Here is a 23,167-nt window from a genome sequence, read left to right as displayed (position 1 = left end):
ACGTGCATAGAAACAAATTGAAATCCCTAACAGGCGGCACACAAAGCCCCCTCCAACTCATTACTCGTATGTGAGCTGATTTCGAACAAAAAAAAAACAACATAAATAAAATAAATAGCAACAACAACAAAAAACACTCGCCAACATTGTTGGCATTTCCATTGCAACAGCTGTTTTTCGCTGCTGTTGTGGCAATTTGCAACTGATCGCTGTGCGCATGTGCACTAACTGTATGCGCTCATACAAGTCTGTGTGCCTGTGTATGCAACACAAAGCAATTGCACATTTTAAGAAACGCGTGATTTTGCGTTTTTGCGATTTTTGCACTTTCTGGGTATCTGGCTGCATAGAAAGCGCAGACTTTGAATTGGAATTCGTATTTTATCTGCTACTTGCTGAGCTAGCAAAAGATGCACATACACACATACATATATAATATTTGAACTAGCTCCAGATATAACACTAATGTAGCTGTTGTTGTTGTTGCCTTTGCCACAATGTCATTTCAATGGCACAGCATGGCGTCAAGCAAAATGCATTCGCAGACTACTGACTGTGTTGGGATGTGGCGTAAAACCATGAATGATCTTTTTTGTCATCGATTTGCAGCAAAGCACTTACATACATACAAACACACAAATGTGTATATATACTAACGTAATGAAGTTAACATTACCGGAAGGCGCTGAAAGCCCCAACTGTGCGCCAGCGGCACGTACCAGTTAAACATTGCAGTTGGTCACACACACACACCCATACACATACATACATATTTCATATATTTATTAGAATGCACTAAATCCATGTACGTGCATTACTGCAAAAGTTGTGATCTATTTTATTTTAGTTTCGCTCAATAGAAACTTTGGTCACAGTGTTGGTCATGAAAATAGGTACAGCGGAAAAAACTCACAAAAATATTTAACAGATAGAGTTTTATGAATAGCAAATGATATATGTATACGGCATTTATACATTACATATTTTTGAAAAAATATTCAATCATAATTATAAAGGTGTTTTTTATATAAATATGGGTTTCAAGCAGAAATCAAAAGCATATAATTTAGGGTTATGACCAATAATCAATCAATGCATTTATTGAGAGAACATTTCGTTGAGCAGATAATTTCACGTTTTTGGTCAGTCGATTGGTCGCCAAGATAGTGTGATATCACACCGTTAGACCGTTTCCTGTGGGAATATGTAAATTCTAAAGTTTTGGCGGACAATACCGCTTCGATTCAGTTCTTGGACATCAAGAACGATTCATTGAAAATTGGACTCAAGGGATGGATCATCTGAGACTTGGCCGCGGTCAACAACATTTGAAAGAGATATTCATTAAAAAATAAATGCCAATGAATGTTCTTTCGAATGATAATAAACATTCCCAAATTAAATTTGAATTTTTGTGTTTTTTTTTTTTGTTCCTCGAAATGGATCTCCCTTTGTATGTATGTAGTATTTACAGTAGTCGGATGCTGAAGAACTATGGACTAAGTAGGCAATTGAAAAGTAAAGTCCTCTCTCGACGAACAAAAACCAAACTCTACAAGTCTCTCATCATTCCCGTCCTACTTTACGGTGCAGAAGCGTGGACGATGTCAACATCCGATGAGACGGCACTAGGAGTTTTCGAGAGAAAGGTTTTGCGGAAGATTTATGGTCCCTTAAACATTGGCAACGGCGAATACCGCAGACGATGGAACAACGAGCTGCATGTGTTATTCGACGACATAGACATAGTCCAGCGAATAAAAAGACAGCGGCTACGCTGGCTAGGTCATGTTGTTCGAATGGATGAAAGTGCACCAGCTCTGAAAGTATTCGATGCAGTACCCGCTGGTGGAAGCCGAGGAAGAGGGAGACCTCCACTCCGATGGAAGGACCAGGTGGAGAGGGACCTGGCTTCGCTTGGTATAACCAATTGGCGCCAAACTGCCAGAAGGAGGGATACGTAGCGCGCTGTTGTGGACTCGGCTATAACCGCGTAAGCGGTGTTTACGCCAGTCAAGAAGAAGAAGAAAATGATGCTGAAGACGATGAAAATTGGTAAGAGAGAGCAATTAGTTGTCAGTTGTTGAAGAGCTTACATTAGAAAAGATGGAAAGGTCAAATAAAGGTAATAAAGAATGCCAACAACTCGAAGAAAATTACAACATTTGTTCATTTACATTGAGCTAACACGCTTAATCAAAAAATATATATACTGTCTCTACATAATGACCACCACTGTATATTTCTCATACATTTTCAACAACCACACATATCTACACACTTTTTAGCAACATAAATAAATATCCATGAGTGTTTTTACATATTTTTATGAATGCAAGTCCTCACTTTCCTCTTTCTTTCTTCAAAAGAAACATTTCATTTATTATTTTTGGCCTTCATTGACTCAAATCGATGGAAAGCTGAAATTTCATTGTTCATACAAAGTGAATACAACAAAAAAGGCCAAAGTGAAAGGAGTGCAGCGGACAAAGGAAATATCCTGCTAAATTGCAACAGCAACAACAACAATTACATTTTTGGATTTTGGAAACAATTGCGCAGCGCGCGTGTGTCAGCAGCCAATTTGCTAGTCTGCCAATTTGCCTGTATATGTGTTGTTGTTGTTATTGGATTTTGCGCTGTGACGCTACATTTTGGCGCGAGGGTTAAGTTAAGGAGAGAAGGAAGGGACTAAATGCTAACCGCTGTGGTGCTGGTGCAATGACGACGCAGATTGGAATGCGTGCACTTAGTATCTAGCTACCTGGTATGTAAGGGTGGATCAAGGGTGGTTGAAGGGTGGCTATGCACTAAATATGGATGGAGGGTGGTTGGAATTATTAGGTAGAGAAGTATAAATTATAAAATTGATTTTTTTATTTAAATTAAATTTGTATATTGATATAGAATAGCTTAAAGCTAACTGTAGCTAAAAAATACTTAAAACAATAAATTTCAACTGTAATATGACACGCTTAATCTTTGTCCTTGTATACGATTTTAAACCATTCAATTTTGTGCATAAAATTTCGTCAGCATACGCGCTTCTAACTGTTAACAAATTATTCATTCATAAACACACACACCAACAACAACTAATTTTAACTTAGTTAAGACAACGAACGCGCGCCGCGCCTTCTACTACTTGAAATTTATGAACAAATTTATAAATAAAAAAATAAGTAAACAAAATGCTATTAAGCGGTCCGTTCGCTTATTCATAAAGAATGCGCAAACACGTGAGCGACCACAACAAACAGCGTAAGCGCAAAAAACGCTTACCAAAAAAGTCGACAAAACGCAAACTAGCGCACGAAAGAAAGCGCCGTCATGCCATATGTGTTAAATTATATGTAAATACAAGCGCACTTACATACAGATAAATACATACATATGTATGTATATACATACCGCACCGCTACCGGGTAATTGGCGAATGAAGCGAGGAAAACAAAAAACATTTTTTATGAGTTTGCAAATTTTTATAAAAAAAAGCCAACAAAAAAACGTGCGGCGTGTATGCTCGCGCAAAAAATGCGAAATACGCGATCAAAACAAAGGCGGTATTGTTGTTTACAAAATTTACCCCTAACAACTGCGGAGCAGCGAACTGTAGAGAACCAGAGAACATCGCATGCTGCACGAGCATGTTGTGGCAACTTGTCACTGCAACATGTCACATAGAAACATGTTTGCACTGAGTCGCTATTTATGTCTCGCTCACACAGACAATACGGTCTTTAGCGCACATGCAGTGTTGCATTGTAGCGTAGCTACTCACTTTGCCAAGCACGTAAACGAGTTTGGTAGTGTGGTGTAAATGCTGAGCACGTAGAAAACGATAAACGCAGCAGAACGTATGCTCAGCGTTTGCTATTAGAAGTCCTCTAATAAGGCGCTGATTGAGCGCGTTTAATACTTCGTGCGTTGCCCTGCATTGTCGGTGATTGTTACGAAAAAATATCTGAGAGTATTCCGCTTCAATACTACGAAATTTTGTGAGTTGAGAGCGAAGACTGAGCAGAAATGGTGTAATTCTTGCGTAATTTATTGTAGAATATTTGGACGATTCTTTCCGATATAAATAGTAAGTAACTTTGTAAGAAGAATTATTAATTAAGTAAACTACTAATTTAGTAAGAAAAATTTTGTTTGATATTTCTGCGATTTTTTACTCAGTGACAAAGTGGTTGAACTAATTGTCTGAGAGAAATCGGTTCAATTAATAGTACTTCAGATTTCTTAAGACAAAATGGCGGTGAATATGTATTCGAGTAATGCTGAGTAGTTCAATTTCTAAATTGGTGGAACTCAGTACTACAAAGAATTTCCTTAATACATAAATATAAACCGACAATCATATAGAAATATAAAATGTTATAGCTCCGATGCTTCCACTCACTTTTTCTTCTCAAAAAAAGATTCTTCACGGGTCTATAGAAATTTTTACAGAAATACTTTTAAGATTTAAATGTATTTTTACAGGCGATTTAGTTTTCACGCAACTTAATTCTTCTAATTACTCAATTCTTCATACCAAAAACGTTTTAATATAATACATATTACTACAGAACATGCAAAAATTTAATATAAAAAAATTCTAAATTCATTTCATATACCAAAAATGCTTTAATTTCACCACCATCAAAAAGGTGAATTTCAACAATTGCTTCTGATATAGACACTGCCATGCAACCCTGCATTCGCGCTCGGAATCTTATTGGGAGCGCGAGCGAGACAGCTATATGCAGCCACTGAGTGCAACATGTTGAAATGGTTTCTTGGCATGAATTCGCTTTGAATTCGTTTGAGCGGTGGCCATTGTTCTTTCAAAAGAAATTTTATTTTTCATTCATTGTTGAACCGTATTCGAGTGAAGTTTATTTCGCAAAATTTGTTCGCGTTTTCTAAACGTATAACTACATACATATATACATGTATATGTAAGATATATCTGTGAGTGCGAGTGAATAGTATAACTGTGTTATACTATTTTATAAAACACCAAAATTTAAAATAGTAATTGTGGTAAAGTTAGTAGTATAACTACAATTACAGTTAGAAACAAGAAAGTTGGATTTTTAGTATACCAACACACATTACAGGCACGCCATACAAAAAACGCAATTAAGTGCAGTGAAAATCTTGAAAAATTAATTGTGAGAGTTTTTCACCAGAGCGCGTAAAAAGTGTGAAAACGCATATTGTATTACAAGCATACGACGAGTAGCGAAAGCGAAAAAATATTTATTTTCGATTTTGTAACAATTTCGGTTGTGCATGTTTTATCAAAGTTATACGGAAAGAGAAAAGCAAATCGTGTGTAAACCATTATTCGAAATGGCACCCTGTCAAGTGCAACCGATTATATTCCACAGTAATAAGAACGCTACTAGGACGATACGTCCAGTGCGTCCGACTGGTGGTGTGCGTCGTAATCTCTTCGGTCCGCCCGATCAAAATGAAATGGCGCGTAATTTCGATATTGAGAATGCACGTCAACTCAAACGTTTAAATAATTATAAAATTATTGGTGAAATTAAGCCCGACAACAACAGCAGCAGCAATGAACGAGCACTACCCGCACTGATTGCGAAGGAAGTGGCGGATGAGGCGTGTAAAAAACGTGCAGAAACGGAAAATGCGAAGCCTGAAACTAAGCTTAGTGGCGATGACTTAGATGCGCCCTCCATGCGACAGAAGCTGATTGAGAAAACACCAACGCTCCATACGGTACGCGCCAGCAGCAAATCGATCAGCGAAACGGCACGTTACAAACCCTACACTACGCAGACATTAATCACTGGTAAGTGTTGGGAAAAAAATAAATTTATTTTAAAAATTTATTTAATAATAATATAGCTAATTTAAAAAAAAATATTTAACGAAAATTAATTTATGCTGAGTTTATAACACTTTATTTGTCCTCGCTTACGTTTGCCTGGCAACTCTGGAAACACCTGATTTATTGCCATTTCCTTCCTTTACTTTGTTGCGTGGCGACTTCGCCACTTCCTTGCAAGGACGCGCGAAGTGCATCTCGTAGGTAGTTCGTATAATTTCCGATTGGATTTGCGCGCAGCCAACCAGTGTTTAAGCGCTATTTTTTCCCATTTCAACCCCTATTACGCAATAATGGTTGTAGTGTTGCCACGACAATACTTTTTCGAGTACATCTTTTATTATTATATTTCCTTAAATATCGTATATGAAATGCCCATTTTTTTTCACAATAAAAATGTCGCTATATTTTGTAATGCAATACAAAAAAAATTGTAAGCTTCTTACAATTAAAAAAAAAATTTATTATTATTTATTAAGTAGGAAATTAAGGATTAAGGAAATTATAGAAAATTAAATATTCGAAGAAATTATTATGTCATTATTTTCTTTTATTTTCTTTTTATTAAAAAGGAAATTATACAAAAAATGCCTTTATAGGAAAAAAAATATATTTTTTTCCCGATTTAAATTCATGATCAATTAAAGATGGCAAAAGAAATGTAGGCAGAAATTAGTACGCTATTTTCATAACAAAACAAATTTTATTAAAATATTTGTTTTTAACTGAAAGGATTATTAAAAAAAAATTCAAAATAGAAATTTCTCAATTTTCAAATTACATTGAACTTCGATAACTCGAACATCTATAACTGGAAGTTATTACTTTCATAACTCGACCTCTTGAATTGGCAATAGAAGTCAAATTTCATACAAATTTCCTTTCAAAACTGAAAGTCTCTCACTTTTTATGGATTATGGTGATTCGAGTTAGGGAAGTTCGACTGTATTTTATAACCATAACTTTAATGAAAATACAAATGGTTTTGAAAGCCTTGGTAAACGGTTTTTAGTTTGTTTTTAGATTTAGATTTTAGATTAAAATCGTAGGAATACAAGCAATTTAATTTAATTTCTATATACCCACTTTACCTGTACGCAAACTTTTTCTAACTTGTGTATATACTAGATGATACATCAATCTTTTACTGCACCTCACTCATTGAAATTGAAATTTCCCACAAGGTGCATGCACTGAGATTATATCAAGACATACATATATATGCTACCTACACTGCACATGTACTGGGTCCCTTGCATTTTCAATTTTTGGGCGCCAAAAATTGCATTTATATGAGACAAGTTGTGTGCTGTGTGCTGTGCTCAGGTGTCCTCCTTTCTTTTACACATTTTGTTTGTGCATTCATATACATACATGTACGTACATACATAGTTACATGTGTTTAATGCTGTTTGCCGCTCCTTTGCTGCCACTTGCAGGCGTTAGAAGTAGTGTGTGTGGTGAAATACATTTTGTGTCCGAATGCAGACGCACATGTCCCCCGGTACACATGTACGATATTTGGTTTTCGCGCCCGAAATTTTTTCCCGCCTTAAAATCATGCCGGACATCGCTGCACAAACACACACTTACATGTGTATAAGTGTGTTTAGTTCTTTAACACGCCGCCACCACCAGCAGCATAACACTTGGCGCGCGCACGCACTTATCCGAAGATTTTGTCAATAAGAAATTTTTGGCGGGTCTTTTGTCGCACAAACAAAACTATCGCGGGAAGTGCAGGCATTACAAACACAAACCATACAAAAGTGTTCTACATACATATGTATGTTTGTATGTATAGCCACAGCATAGCAAATGATTTTGTCACATTCTACTTGCCGTAGTATTCGCTATGCTATGCATATTTTCTTTACGTTTTTATTATTAATTTATTTAGTTTTGTTTTGCTCGCCGCTGTTGCCAATTTTATTGAAGTTGAGTTGAGTGTTGTTCAGCGGTGACCATTGCCGCCTTTTTTTGGTGCTGCAGTATGTATGTTTGTATTGTGTGTAAGCAGTGCGTAATGAATGAATTAATATACGGTTTAAAAATAAATATTACTGATTATAACATAGCTTGCACGATTAATTTGTACAGTACAATAACAACGAAAAAAAAAAAATTATTGAAATTAATTTCGAATAATATATTGAAAAAGTAAAAAAATAATTGAAATGAGAAAACTGAAAACATATTTTTTTAACCATATATTTGTTGTTGTACTTTTTTGTTCATTACTTTAATTATTTTTATTGGTTACAACAAAAATCAAATATAATTACAATTTATGGGACTCTTTTGTAAGCATCTATCAACTCAATATATAAAAAAAAGCAAACTCTTCCCATGCGAGAACCACTTTAACAGTTGTCTATGTGCTTACACTAACTTAAATAAATATAAAAATATTTTTTTCTACTGGAAATCTTTAATAACATAATTTTTTGGCTATTCTTGTATTATGTAACAACGCCCAAGTTGTATAATATAAGAGAGTATCTATAAATAAATATTTTTCCCAAAAAGAAAATATTATAAAAATATATGTTGAAATTAATATAAATAAATACAAAAAAATATTAATTTTATTACATAATGTTTTGAAAATTTCATAGTTTTAGTTGAAACTATCAAAAATAGTTTTCTTTTCTAAAATTTTGGCGCGAAAACATTCTTCAACGGCGAAGGATGAGCTAGTACAACTAGAAATAAATTGAATTTGTTGTATCAAAGTGAGATACTTAGCCATAAGTATACACAAATACATTCATTTGGGAATATTTAATACTTAATAAACAAAAAAGTCTTTAATTTTTTCATATTTCAACTTTTGGAATTTTCCAATTAGAGCATATGATAAACACATTTGCCATCAAAATCGCCAAAAAAATGTATACAAAAAATCAAAACTCCACTTAATTTTAACAGCCAAAGTCAATGGCAGCATTTAAATGTTGAGTTTAATGAAGAATTTAATTTGCATTCGACGCCACATTCAATATAAAAAACATTTAAAGTTCATGCGATTTGAATGCACTCAGCACAGCCAGCGATGTACAGTTGACGCGCCAACTAATTCATTAATAAACATATACAAACGCATAACCAAAGCCATTTGTATTTATTATGAACACAACAACAACACTTGTTTGTCACTAAGTTGCTACTGTTTTGGAAATCTGAAAAATATTGGGCGAACTGCTCGGACGGAGAGAAGAGTGTCACCACTAGTCACTATGTTTTTGAATATATACTTATATATGTATGTATTTTGTGTCACCAAATAAACGCGCCCAAATTTTTTGGCAATCATTCAAATAAAAAAAAAAAAAACAAAAATAAAATAACAGCGAAACAGAAATATTTTTGTATATAAAAATAAAAATAAAGAGCAGCAAGAAACACGTAACGAAGGAAAGTTGAAAACAAAACAGAGAAACTGCAAAGGCCACGGAAGCAGAAACAAAAACACGTAGAAAACAAATTGAAACAAAAATACAAAAATAAAATTAAATTAAAATAAAAAAAAATAATAATCATACAAATATTACAAAATTAAATAAAATAAAAATACGAAAATAAAAATAAAAATTAAAAAAATTTAAATAATAAAAAATATAAAAAACATACAAAAATAAGCTTACTACCTGTTCGATGACTGCAAAAACAACAACAGCGCCTAGAGTAAGCAGTCAACATAACTTGTCTTCGGCGCCACGCTCGATCTTTCAAATGCGTCCAAAAATACAGCGCGAAAACAAGAAATGTGTATAAAGAAACGACAAAAACGCAAATTGTCAAATGAGCGCCAAAAATTATTTCTTCGCAATCGGGATCTATTCGCTTGACGCGCACATGAAATGAAACGAAACGAGACGTAAATTTAACTTTTTGCATAAACAACGGACACGGACGCTGTTGTCGTTTTGAAAACGCTTACATTTTCAGCATTATTTTCGCGCTTTTTGGCTATGCTATGTCGCCTCCGCCTCCTGCTCCACTCCGCTTGACTATTGACTATGTTGTTTGGCTTTGCTATTAGTGCTTCGTTTAAAGTTCTTATCAGTTTTCGTTTTTTTGGAGACTTTCTATGTAGAATTTAACAATGCGCCCGCGTCACCTCGTCTCATTGCGGCTTTATGAAGTAAGCTATGTTGTTGTTGTTGTTTTTTCATATTTTTATTGACAAAGTTTATCAGTACATATTGTTGGCATAAATGTACGCACGCTCGCTTGTTTTTTAAGTAGTTATGTATGTAGCTACATATGTATATCTATTTGTTTATATGTATGTATATTAAATTGTAAACACCTTATTTATGCGTGTGCGTTTGTTGTTTAAACTCCCTTTCAATTAAAATGAAAGTATCAATATCTTGCATTGAGGTTTAGTTAAAGGTTAACTAGCATACATACATACATACATACATACAGATTTATTTATCTATAAAACTACAAGCTTCTGTCCACTTTGATATCTAGTTCCGGTATTTTAGGCATTAGCATCGAATTACAGTAAAATGTGTTTAATATTTTCGTTGATATTTCGTCTATTAAATCATCGAATTCACTGTTTTTTCATGAATTAATTTTGGGGTAATTTTTTAGTTTTTAAAATAAAATTATAAAGCTCTTGTCTTAAAGTAATCAATAACTTAATTCTAAATTATTTTGCAGTAATAATCTTAACCATAACTTGATTAAGAAAAAAATTTAAAAGAAAAAATTAAAAAAAAAATTATAAAATTTATTTTAAAATAATACTTTGAAAAAAGTCCGAATTTAGCAATATTTTTTTGACATTTTTGATCCAAAAAAAAAAGTATTTTATGAACGCGAAATACCTCATATGAAATTTTAGGTTTATCCTTGTGATATTAATGTAAAGAAAGGCCTCCGACACGATCTGTTTACAGATAATCGCTTTTAAATTTACGCACTCTTACAAAACGAACTCCACCCTGCTCCATTGTATTACCTACGACTTCTTCAATATTCAAGGTTTGCTTTCCTCTCGTCAGTACACGCTCAACAGCGACTAACGGCTTCAGTTTATTAAAAAAAATCCATGTTTCAGGTTTCATGGACTTATGGGATAGCTTAAATAACCGGCGAACAGAAATTCCCGATTGTTATTTTAATTGTAAATACAGTGGAACTTCTCTATCTCGAATCACCATAATCAACAAAAAAGCTTCGAGTTATAGAATTTTAATTAAAACATAAAATTTTTCAAAAAGCTGTAAAATACAGATTTATGCACTGTTTTATTTAGTTAATTCGCTAAAATTTTTTTGGACATACGATAAAATATGTTTTCTGTAATTTTGTTTATTGTATTTTGCTATTGTTTGCCTTGTGTTAGATGATTTATGCAATCCATAAGTGTAATATCATATTCTTTGTTCGCCTCCATACGATATAGAGAGAATCTTTTTAGATTCTGCCTCGATAGTAAAATTTTAAATTTCTTATTATGCCCTGGTCGAAAAATTCGAAAAATTTCTATGAAATTTGACTTCTATTGCCAATTCAAAAGTTCGAGTTATGGAGTACTTCCAGTTATAGAAATTCGAGTTATCGAAGTTCCACTGTACATTTAAATATACAGGTATTTCAATATTAGGCTTAGAAAATGTTGGGAAAAGTTTTTGAAATTTTTTAAATATATTTTTTTACATTAATATCGTATTTTAATCATTTTCGAAATTTTTTTTCGAATTAATATTGAATTTCAAACAACTTCCAATTAGTGCTCGCATATTAATGTTATTTTACTATAACTTATAAAGTACATATAGTGTAAAACAAGAAACAATATATTTTTACTGGTTAGTACAGTACTTTAAAAAAATAAACTATACAAATGGCAAAGTTAAAAAAATCAAAAAAGTCGGTAATATTTTGACAATTTGTATCAAAATCTACTAAGATCAATTAAAATATTTCCAATAGCAAGTACTTGCTCTATTGTGTAATAACATAAATACTCGTATGTATGTATGTATGTATAACACAATATTAGGTGTGGTAGCATTTATTGTACCTTAATGTAAATTTTGCATAGATTCCGCTTGAATACCTTTTTAATTGTTTGTGTGTATGTATGTATGTATGTAGCGTATGCGATCAGGCCTACAATAATAATAATAATAAATCACATAAATAAACGTATGTAAGAACGGCAAGCAAACCAGATGAACGAAAAAAAAAACAAAAAACTGCGCGGAGGTACACTGGGGTACACTGTTTTTGATACGACGACTACAAGCAGTCAAACTGTACCACCATCGCCACCGTGCTTGTTGTTTATCTCTTGCGCCTGCTCTGCTCTGCTCCACATGTGTGTATATGGGAGTATATATTTATATGTATATGTATGTGTATGTGCATATGCGCGCGACGTCAGTCCATTAAGACCGTTTTCACACGGGCAATTTTTGTCGCGGCAATTCTTAGTTTTATAGGAGAGGGGGCGACCAAGGGAAGCGAGAGAGAGAGAAATTCTCGTCTCTTCGTCGCCCCCTCTCCTATAAAACTAAGAATTGCCGCGACAAAAATTGCCTGTGTGAAAACGGTCTAAGCAAACAAATTCCATAAAGAGAAAATATCCAAAACAAAATCGAATGATCAACCAACATTTTTTTTGCAATTAATTTTTTTTATTTAATTTATTTATTTTTAATTTAATTTGTTGTGATTTAGTTTACGTTCCAATTAAGTAATCGCAATTCAAGTTTCATTAATTTTTGCTGTAAATGATTTTATAACAAGGTAACATTTCACACGAGAGAGCAGGCGAGAGAGTGAGCGCACACAAAAAGAAAAAAAGAAACAAAAAAAGTGTAAAATATATGTACATAGCGGGTTCATGCGTTTGCATTTGCCCGATTTTTTACACACTACTGTACATACATACCATATATATGTACATAGATATGTATATAAATTAGATTTAAATCGTGTGTTATTTGTTCGTCTTTGTGTACGCTTGTTCGTCATCAGTTGTGCAGCTACATTGCATTTATTAGACAATAGTGAGTGAGTTGAGTTGTGACGGTGACGGTGACGGCAGCGGCGGCTGCAGCAGCAGCCGCACCCACAATACTACTTATAAATATGTATGTATATATTGAGGTGCCATCAGACTCCAAAACGTCTGTCGCCCGCTATATACTGCGCAACAACTCAACACACACACACACACATACACATACATATTTACTCGTACTCACTTCGGGTTTGGCGCTCGCATAAAGTATACGACGAGCAAAATAAAGCGACCAGCAAAGCAAAGCAGTGTGCGCACAAAAAAAAAACACAAAAAAATGAAAAATAAAAAAATAACGACTCCCCACTTTGTTGGCGACTACAGTGTTGCCATACATATTTTTTTTGTGTTATTACTTTTTAAGAGCGTAACTGCAGTATTTACTGTTTTCCAAAGTAAAATAAAATGCTAATTTTTTTATAAAATAAAAGTATTCTAAAAATAGTATGTAGTATGTATGTATGTATTCATCTTTATATGTTTGTATGTATTTGTAAAAATGTACGCATTCGCTTACACCTGCCTCAAATCTATTTATTTGCCATCAACTAGCTGCTAGCTAGCTAGCTACTAAAGCAATTGCGTGTTATTGTTGTTGTACGAAAACGTGATTTTTTGGCGGGAAATAATGTCTGCAGACGACAATACGCACTAAATGTAGATAAATCCACACAAACACACTGAAAACATTTATTTTTACATACGCCTTGCTTGCTTGATACTTGTGCGCTTATACGCAATACGCATCTGTACGCATCTCTCACCCTTTTTGAAAAAAAAAAAACACACACTCACATACACATTTTCACTCTCGCTTGTGCTCTCCTCCCCCATGTTTTGTTATTGTCGTTTCGTTTGCTTTTTTTCACTACTCGCACTTACATATATCACGCTCATCTCCATACAAGTCTCTGGTTGTTGTTTTTTTGTATATTTTGTTTACTTCAGCACATTCTCTCCACTCCAATTTGAACGGCCTTCGGTCCATTTCTATAGCTATAGCTTGATTTTTATGATTTCTTTGTGTGCCACTGCATTCGGTGCGTTACGCAGAACTGGCTTTTATGCGTGTGTACACTGTACAGTTTGGATTGTTTTTTTGTTTTTTTGTTTTTTTGACGAGAGCGTGTGGGTGTATGACTTGCCGTTGGAGTTCACTACATACCCAGTAGGAAATTGTTGGTTGAATTGCATTGAATATTATTAAACAAAAATAAAAAAAAACTATAAAAACATATATTAATTAAAATTAAAATATTATAAAAAATTAAATAGTAATAATTAGGTTTTTTTTAGTAAAATAAAAAGAATAAAGATAAGAGAAAAATATTTATCTGAATTTCATACATTTCATATCTTATTTAATTTTATTATTTTATTCGTTAATGTTATGTTTAAATTATTGTATCTATCAAGAAGAATTAAATAAAAAGTCCGATTTCGACGCGTCAAATTAATTATATTTGAGTCCTGCCACTATTGATCTCCGTTAATTTTCTTGAAAGTCCAGAAAAAAATTATCTGGAGTTAGCTACTTTTTATATATGTACTTAATACTATACGGCAAAAACCAAATTTTTCCGGAAGATTGAGCCATAAGTAAAAAGTAAATTCTCAGAAGTTAGCCCCAAAATGGAAATATTTGACTTCGAAGTTTGAAAAAAGGATTTTTATTATTAATTACAGGATATAACCGTTAGAAGTTACGAAAAAATCCAAAATAAAGATATGATATATATTATAACGGAACTTTCTTCAAATATTCTTTAAAAAAATTTAATTGAGTTCTTGAAAAAAAAAGAGACTCCTTTAAAGTCTGTAGTTAAAAGTTTCCTCCTTATATCATAGTATTCTAGTATTCTATTCTTCTTAAGATAAAAAAACCTGATTTTCTCTAAAGCTTCACAGGTAACATGAAAACATGTAAAATCACGAAAAATTGGGATAACAATACTTGGCGTTGTGGTAAATCTATCGAATTTAAAAGTTTCCGCTTTATATCTTAGTATTTTATGAAGCATACTATAATACTACCCTTTCTAAGTTGATAACATATCTGTAACTCATTGTCAGTGATATATCGCTTCGATTTACCACGACAATTGTTTTCCTGCTGGGTTCTATACGGGAAGACTTGTAGGTATTTGAATTCGTTTCATGTGTTCATATATCGGTTGTTCCGGTTCCGGTTTGTTCCATATACGATTAGCGTTAGGGTTACGATTAGAAAGCAAAAACAAAATAAAAACAATGAGTAAACAAATTCCACAGTGTGACATTTCAATTACAGCATTTTTATGCTAAAAAACAGATGTACGCTTTTCACCTTGGAGCCAACCGCGAAACCCATTTTTGAACTGCGCACACCGTTGTCGGCGTCTTATTTATTACGCACGTTCAATCGATAAAGGTGTGTGCACGAGTGTGGGTTTTCGGACATACCTACACACCTATAAAGTTGTGGTTATGTATGCGGAAGTGTGTGCAAACAAAATGCTAACTGCCGCGATACTACAGTAGCGATAACGCATACTTAACCTACAAGTTAAGCGTTTCACTGTTATTATTATTATTATTGTTATTGTGCTTTTCTGTGGTTTGTTTTGATTTCGGTTTCTAATTGTCTTGGTTTATTTGTGTGTTTGTCAATTTATTCTTCGACTATTTTTGCTGTACAACTTTCGTAAATATTTATAAAACGTAAAGAGCGCGATCACAATATTATTGACGATTACGATGGAGTCAACTCGCTGGCGACACTCGCTGTTGCTGATAACTTGTGATGGCGCATAATTTTCTGCGTATGTGCTTTCCTATATATGTATAGTAGATTACACATACATAATTATATTGAAAGAAAGAAAGCAGAAGAAAGCCGCGCAGAAAGCAGTTCCGCGCCAGCGCCGTTGCATTGAGCTTGAGACACCGCTGTTTATGTCGTCTCTAATCCACCATTTTTCATCGTTTGTTTTGCTTTTGTATGCTCTGCAGCTTAAAGCGTTTGTTATTATTTGGTGCCGCCATTTTGTTGTTTTAGTTAGCTTTGTTTGCAGCATAACTGTAAAATAATGAAAAAAACTGTTAAAAAACAGCAAAAATAGTTTTGTATTATTATTTTTTTGTTGTACAACAACATTGCCTTCTTCAGCTTTGTCATCAACAACAGCGCAGTGTCTTTTGTTGTTTTCGAAGACGCTCTGCAAGTTGGTTTAAGAGGTTTGCGGTGGCGGTGGCGGGCAAAGCGGGTTTATTTACCTTCATGCCAACACGTTCAACATGCTTTTGGCCAAAACTACAAATGCACAAATATATATGTATGTATATATGTATATATGTCTGTTTTTATGTCTCTTTGTGTATGACTTTATGTCCAAGCGTCACACTGTCTCTTTGACTTTCTCACCAAAACACTTAGTCAATCGCTTGTTATATGATTTGACTGGCGGTTTGCCTTCGCTTGCTAAGTAAGCTGTGTGAGCTTGAGCAGTGGTTAGCCTTTTAAGTGTGTCCCAGTTATGCGCTATGCTGTCTGATTGGCTGTTTTCGAATATTTTTTTTGTTTTTTTGCTGCTTTGTTTTGTCGAAATAATGGTGAAAACTTACAATGCGCAATTTGTAGGTTACAATGCATTGTTATTAGTTAGTTTATTTTTTATATTTTTCGTAAATTGTGTATACATAAAGTATGGTGGTAGTTCGTATATGTCCATAAATGTGCATTTTCGAAAGTCAGACAACTGCTGAAAAAGCCACACTTAATTAAAATGAAAAGTGTGCAGTTATGAGCGCGTGAAAATTAGCTAAATTTTACGTTTTTTTTGCTTTTAATACATTTTCAAGTGCCGCTGCAAATCAGATTTGCCACTTGAAAGTGTGAAAGTAACAGTTTGCGTATTTTAGGTAAGGTGGTTTCCAGCGTAAACTCACATTATTATAATGTAGTAAACGATTTTCGACCGGAACACTAATGTTTATGTGCCTGTTGAATGTGTTTGTTAACGTCTTCAACTAATTTATAATTGACGTCCAATTATATGGTTTAATGTGGATTAATCGATTTCTGTGGAAATTTTCTGTTTCCATAGAATATGACTCAATTACATATGATAACACATTTCATTGATTTTTGACGATTTCTGGACACAAATGTATTTATTTATTTTTTTTTTTAAACATAATTAGTAATAAAATATATATATTTTTAAATTTTTTTCTCATTTTCTTCGTATTATTTTTTCAAGATTGGTCAAGGTCAAAGGTTGACAACTTTTGTTATTTTTGTTGTCGTTTTCGACATATCGTCAAGTAACGATTTTTATACGTTTTAATTGCAATATAAAGCAGATTTTTAACCTGAAGAAATATTTCGAGTATGGCTTTTTCATATACGAGGTATGTCAAAATAATAACGGGAAATTTCGTGTTCATTACAATCGACGAAACACTTCTCAAACTCGATTTTTCGATTGAGTTGTGATGCTTTCAGCGATTTCTCGTATGTTTAAGATTCTTTTTATTTTTGAAAAAATCACGAAGTCATGTCTAGTGAATATGGAGTTGAGTTTTGTTTTTGGTTAAGAATTCGCGAACAAGCAACGAAGTGTTTTTTTAAAACGAAAATCGCCAAAATTTTTAATCTTACAATTCCCGTTATTTTTTGAACACATATATTCATTATTATGGTTGGGAACATTTTGAAAAAAAAAATAATTTTTTTCACCAAGTATTATTAAAACATGTAATTTTGGTGAAATCAACTAATTATTTATAAAATATGTTTTTATCGACTGTTGGATATCGATCGTTATAGATATCTCAAAAAAAAAACGAAAAATTAACGCAATTGGTTTTAAAGTTGCTTTTAGTTGAAAATTTTCGCTAAAAGTGGGATCCAACTCTTGAACAAGTATTTTTTGCAAATCAATAAAGAAACCTAAATTCTTTACAAAGTGTCTTCATCACTCCCAAACGCTTGTACTTATTCATATTAATTATATTTAGTAATAAAACCAAACCGCAAAGCCACAATTAAAGTTGATTAATCAGCCAGATTCGAGCCGCTTTGTAGCAGCGCTCTTCCATCAAATGCAATCTATTTGCATTCAACGAACGATCGATAACTAATTGCACTCTTTTCATTATTAGCAAGATTACAATTTGCAATATTTTTATTGCGCGTATATATGTGTGTGTGTATGTGTGTTGTTGGTGGACTACGTGTTGGTTTTCTATGCATTTCGATCTCATGCGAGCCAACGTTATCAGCCGTTGGCACAATGCTGTGCATTTTATTGCCATTTCTGGTCGACGCAGGTAATATCACAAGTTTGCTCGCTGCAAATGTTGTTGTTATAAGTTGTTGTTGCATGCGGTCCACTTGAACGCTTATTTTGTTGTGTTGTGCACTTCTACTCGCGCGAGTAGCAATGATAAGCGCGTTTACATTTGGATGCGTGTGAATGGACTCTGCAGCTATTATGAAGGTCATTTGCCGTTTGACGAACGCAGGCGAACGTTAAAGAAGTGGGAAATGTAAAAAAGCTGCAATCTAAATGTATAGAAGTGAATAAAGTAGGGATTTATCAACTAATCATCACAACAGCCAACATAAATATTAAATATTAATGATTTTTATATTATTATCTCTACAAGCATATTCACTGATCGTCTCGTTTTCTCTCTCTCTCTCTCTCTTTTATAGATGTGATGCCGAAGCGAAAAGCCATACCACCGCCTTAAGATGCTGATATAAACGTTGTTTTTATGGATGTATTGATAATGGGGGTTATGTACTAAGCGTTTGCTGCTGCAGCCGAGTGTGGTGGAGTGGGGGGGAGAGTGCACATTGATTTGAAAACTGTGTGTGAAAATTGTTAACATGAAAATGATAATTACACAGCTGGCGGATATGATGACGTCATTTGCCAAATTAGTGAAATTCATTAAAAGCTATTAATTTTTAATATTTCTATTTTATTAATTTTTCTTAATTATTTTTAATTTTGTAATTTTTTTCCTCAATATTTTCAATTTGTTTGTTCATATTTTTTATTTTTTTTTTTAATTATTTAAAAAATTTTTTAAACTTTTGTATGAAAATCTTACCCTCAATGCTGCCAACTGAGTGAAGATGGCATGTTAAGCTTAAAGAAATACATATATACATATACGTATATGTATAAACGCATTTGCACACAGGCCAACAAAGCGCAGTCTATGGGTTCCATAAGGCTATATATCTATACTAAGGTACCCGCGACTGCGCGGCGCGGCAAAAGCGAAATTGTGTGTGTGTGTGTAAAGTGGCTGGCCAGTGCAATTTTAACTTCATTATTATTATTATTTTTTAGTTTTCATTACTCCTCGTCCTCCTCCCCTCCAATACAATTTGTTGGCCTGTGTAATTAACCAAAACATTCATACAAAACAAAAAATTGGAATGATCTCAATTTAGCAATGATGTAGTGTGTGTGTATAAGAGTATTATTTTTCCTCTTTAATTAAAACAAAAAATATTTAATAAAATTACCAAAAAGCATATAAAACACACATTACATATAATATAAAAGTATATAAATATTTTAATTGAATGTACATCGAATTTGTATTTTTATTAATGGGTTGAAAATGATTACAAAATTATTATTTTTAATTAAATTAAATATTATTTTTTTTTAATTTACAAGAAACAAAAAAAAACACAACTACAACACAAGCAAAAAATCAATAAATAAATATAGACTAAACAAATAAAATAAAATATATGTTAAAAAAAATATACAAAAAAAACAATTTTGTAAGCAAATAAAATCAAACAACTCATGTAATGAAAGCTGTGACAATGAGAGATTTAGTGTATTTAGGCAACAGTTTTATACGATTTTGTTAAAAAAATAGCATTTGAAATGCCTGAAATCGTATTTTGATAAAAATAGTTGAAAAAAATATAATTTTATACAAAAAAAAATAATTTTTAATAAAAAAATAATAAATTTTTAATAAAAAATAATAAGTTTTTAATAAAAAAAATAATAAGATTTTAATAAAAAAATTATAAGTTTTTTATAAAAAAAAAAATTTTTTTTTGATTGAAAAAAAATTTATATAACAAAAAAATATATAAAAACAAAAATAATTTATATAACATACATTTTTTTTTATTAAAAATTATTATTTTTTTATTAAAATTTATATTTTTTTATTAAAAATTATGTCGCTATAACCATATTCTCTCATTGCCGCAGTCTCATTTTGTTTTTTGGTGTTGTATAAAATGCACTGAAGCATATGCGCAATGGCAATAGTCTAAAGTAGTAAGTTTTAATGTTAAAATACAATACAAATGCAACAACAATAACAACAAATTTACAACCATATTTCCAATAATTATGTTCTAAATCACAACACTCAATTGATTATGTAATTACTTATATTATTTTATTTTCTTTTTAAATTAGGCTATATATATATTTTTAATTAAATTTAATTTTAAAATTGTTTTATTTAATTTTTAAATAAATTTTTTACATATTTTTTTTTGTTTTGTTGTTTTTTGTACATAGTAGTTACAACAAAAAAACTGTACTATGTATGTAGTGTAGTATGTATTAGTGTGTATTGTTTTGTGTATGCGCACTTGAGCTGATCGTCGTTTGTGCTTCAGTGTTTCCGGTGCAAGTGAACCCCAGTAAACAGCTTACAACTGTAGATATTCTTATGTGTATGTAAATTATGAAGATACAACAAAATTTAATTGTAATTATTGGATTTATCAGTGTGTGGAAAAAAATTTGTAAAAATTACTTAAGCATATTGTAATTGTAATTGTAATTGTAATAAAGAAAAGAAAATATCAATAATATCTTTTTGTTATTGGCGCATGAACAATTTAATAAAAATGTATATTTGCAAGAAAAACTTAATATACATTTTGTTTTTATTTCGAATTTGGGAAAGCAAATTATGGATTTGCAGGAAGGATATTTTAATTTTTAAAGATTTACAGGCAGGAAATTCTGGTTTTTGAGAGACAACATTTTTAATTAATGGTTCTAGTATACGAGTACAATTATACCATAGTAAAGCTGAAGTAACTATGGGACCCAAGCTCAATTATTCAGATTCGTATACGGTGAACTTCCATAACTCGAACTTCTATAACTTGAAATTCTCCATAAATCGAACTCTTGAATTGGCAATAGAAGTCAAATTTCTTACAAACTACCTTCCGTAACTCGGGAGTCTCTCCAACTCTAAAGCTTTTTTTTGTGGATTATAGGGATTTGGGTTAGGGAAATTCAACTGTATTTTGTGTTCTGATTGTGATCAATATAGAAAAGTTAAATTCTGGTGGAACCAAACATTCAAAAATCTCAAAATCAGAAATTCTGGAATACAAGGTGTGTTCAAAAAATAACGGGAATTTTCGTTATTTTTATACTCTCGCAACAAAGTTGCAGGGTGAAGAGTGGAGTTCAAATCCGAATGTCTGTCTGTCCGTCCGTCCGTCTGTGCAAGCTGTAACTTGAGTAAAAATTAAGATATCTTGATGAAACTTGGCTCAATTATTTTTTGGCACCATCGAAAATGAGCAACATCGGACCACTGCCGCGCCCACAAAATGGCGAAAACCGAAAATACATAAAGTGCCATAACTAAGCCATAAATAAAGCTATGGAAATAAAATTTGGGGCATATTTGGATGTAATTTTTTTGGGGAGGTGGGCGTGGTCCCGCCCACAAATAGGTTTTTTGTACATATCTCGCAAACCAATAGAGCTATATGAACCAAACTTTCTGCAGTCGTTTTTTTAGCCACTTCTTAATACAGTCCAAAAATGAAAGAAATCGGATAATAACCACGCCCACCTCCGATACAAAGGTTAGGTTGAAAATTACTAAAAGTGGGCTAATTCACTAACGAAAAACGTCAGAAACACTAAATTTCACATAAGAAATGGCATATGGAAAATGGGCGTGGCGTTGTCCACTTATAGGTCAAAAAACCATATCTCAGGAACTACTCGACCGATTTCAATGAAACTTGGTTTGTAATAGTTTCCTTACATCCCAATGATATGTTGTGAAAATAGGCGAAATCGCTTCACAACCACGCCAACTTCCTATATACCAGAACTTTGAAGACGATCTGAATCGTTTACTTAACAATATATAAAGTAAGCACTAGTGAAGATATCGGTGCAGAACTTTGCGCAAATACTATGTTTATAGTGTGGCAGCCCCATTCTAAAAATCGCCGAAATTGGAATTGGTTTTTAAGGTCCCATATATCGAACACGAGGACCTCGGTGCTTCTAACCTAATATTATGGTTTTCAACTTTCAATGAACTTTCATATATTGTATAATGTGACGAATATGTGGGTCAAATTGTGTAGATATTATATAGTATAAATAAAGTTATGTTAATAAATTGCGAGAGTATAAAATATTCGGTTACACCCGAACTTAGTCCTTCCTTACTTGTTTATAAAATATTTACTTATTTGTCTACATTAATGTTGCCAGCGCTTCTTCCAATCGTTGAAACACTTCTCAAACGATTTTTGGATAGCTCTTTTAGCGAATTCTTGTACTCTTGTAAAACTAGGGCGCTTCAGGAAGGTACTCTTCATTTTTGGAAATAGTAAAACGTCAAACGGAGTAATTTCTAGTGAAGAAGGTAGAGGCTGGGGGATCATTCCAGTATTGTTGTTATTGCCCAAGGATTCACGAACAGGCAACGAAGTGAGCTTGCTTTGCTTTTAACAAACGAAAATCGCTAAGCCCATAAAAACACGCACAGACAAAATAAAAGCAATAAAATTTTTGTTATTTGAAAATGAAATGTGAAATTTAAAAATTCCGGTTATCTTTTGAGCACACCTCGTGTATGGATTTATCGAAAAAATAAAATATGAATGGATTTGGACATCAATACTTGTTAATAGATTGTATGTGGGTAGATTTCATCTCTGTCTACTTCGTTTCGTGGTATGTTATATTAATTTCCTAAGACAGTTAGGTCTACGTAATGGATGGTCAATTCGAAATCAAATACCTCAAAATTATATAGAGAATGATGCCGTCACTACAACAATAACAAATTTATAATCCTGCCTTTAAATCATCTAGTTTATTTTGTAAATAATAAGGAACAATTAGTTTCTAGGTCGGTGGGTGTAGTGATAATCCAATTTAACATTTTCAAAATTTGTAAAATCACATACGTCCCATCATTCTGTTATTAATTTAAAGCTTAAATAGATTTGA

At 32.7% G+C, this 23,167-nt stretch overlaps 1 protein-coding gene across 1 annotated transcript; it reads left to right on the top strand.

The window, feature by feature from the left end:
* The first annotated feature begins 4,816 nt into the window (after window positions 1-4,816).
* On the top strand, window positions 4,817-20,818 carry LOC105213307 (uncharacterized). Its single transcript, XM_011186032.3, has 2 exons — window positions 4,817-5,806; window positions 18,598-20,818. Exons 1-2 carry the CDS (start codon window positions 5,281-5,283, stop codon window positions 18,633-18,635), a joined length of 564 nt encoding a protein of 187 aa, XP_011184334.2. The 5' UTR covers window positions 4,817-5,280; the 3' UTR covers window positions 18,636-20,818.
* The last annotated feature ends 2,349 nt before the right edge of the window (window positions 20,819-23,167 follow it).

The sequence above is a fragment of the Zeugodacus cucurbitae genome, chromosome 2 (genome assembly GCF_028554725.1).
Source record: "Zeugodacus cucurbitae isolate PBARC_wt_2022May chromosome 2, idZeuCucr1.2, whole genome shotgun sequence".
NCBI lineage: Eukaryota > Metazoa > Arthropoda > Insecta > Diptera > Tephritidae > Zeugodacus > Zeugodacus cucurbitae.
This window is presented reverse-complemented; position numbering and strand designations above follow the sequence as displayed.

Bases quoted from the DNA above. Each gene is read 5' to 3' on its own strand.
- LOC105213307 (XM_011186032.3), top strand. From the start codon at position 5,281: ATGTTTTATCAAAGTTATACGGAAAGAGAAAAGCAAATCGTGTGTAAA. The intron at 5,807-18,597 runs GTAAGTGTTGGG...TCTCTTTTATAG, and splicing joins TACGCAGACATTAATCACTG to ATGTGATGCCGAAGCGAAAA.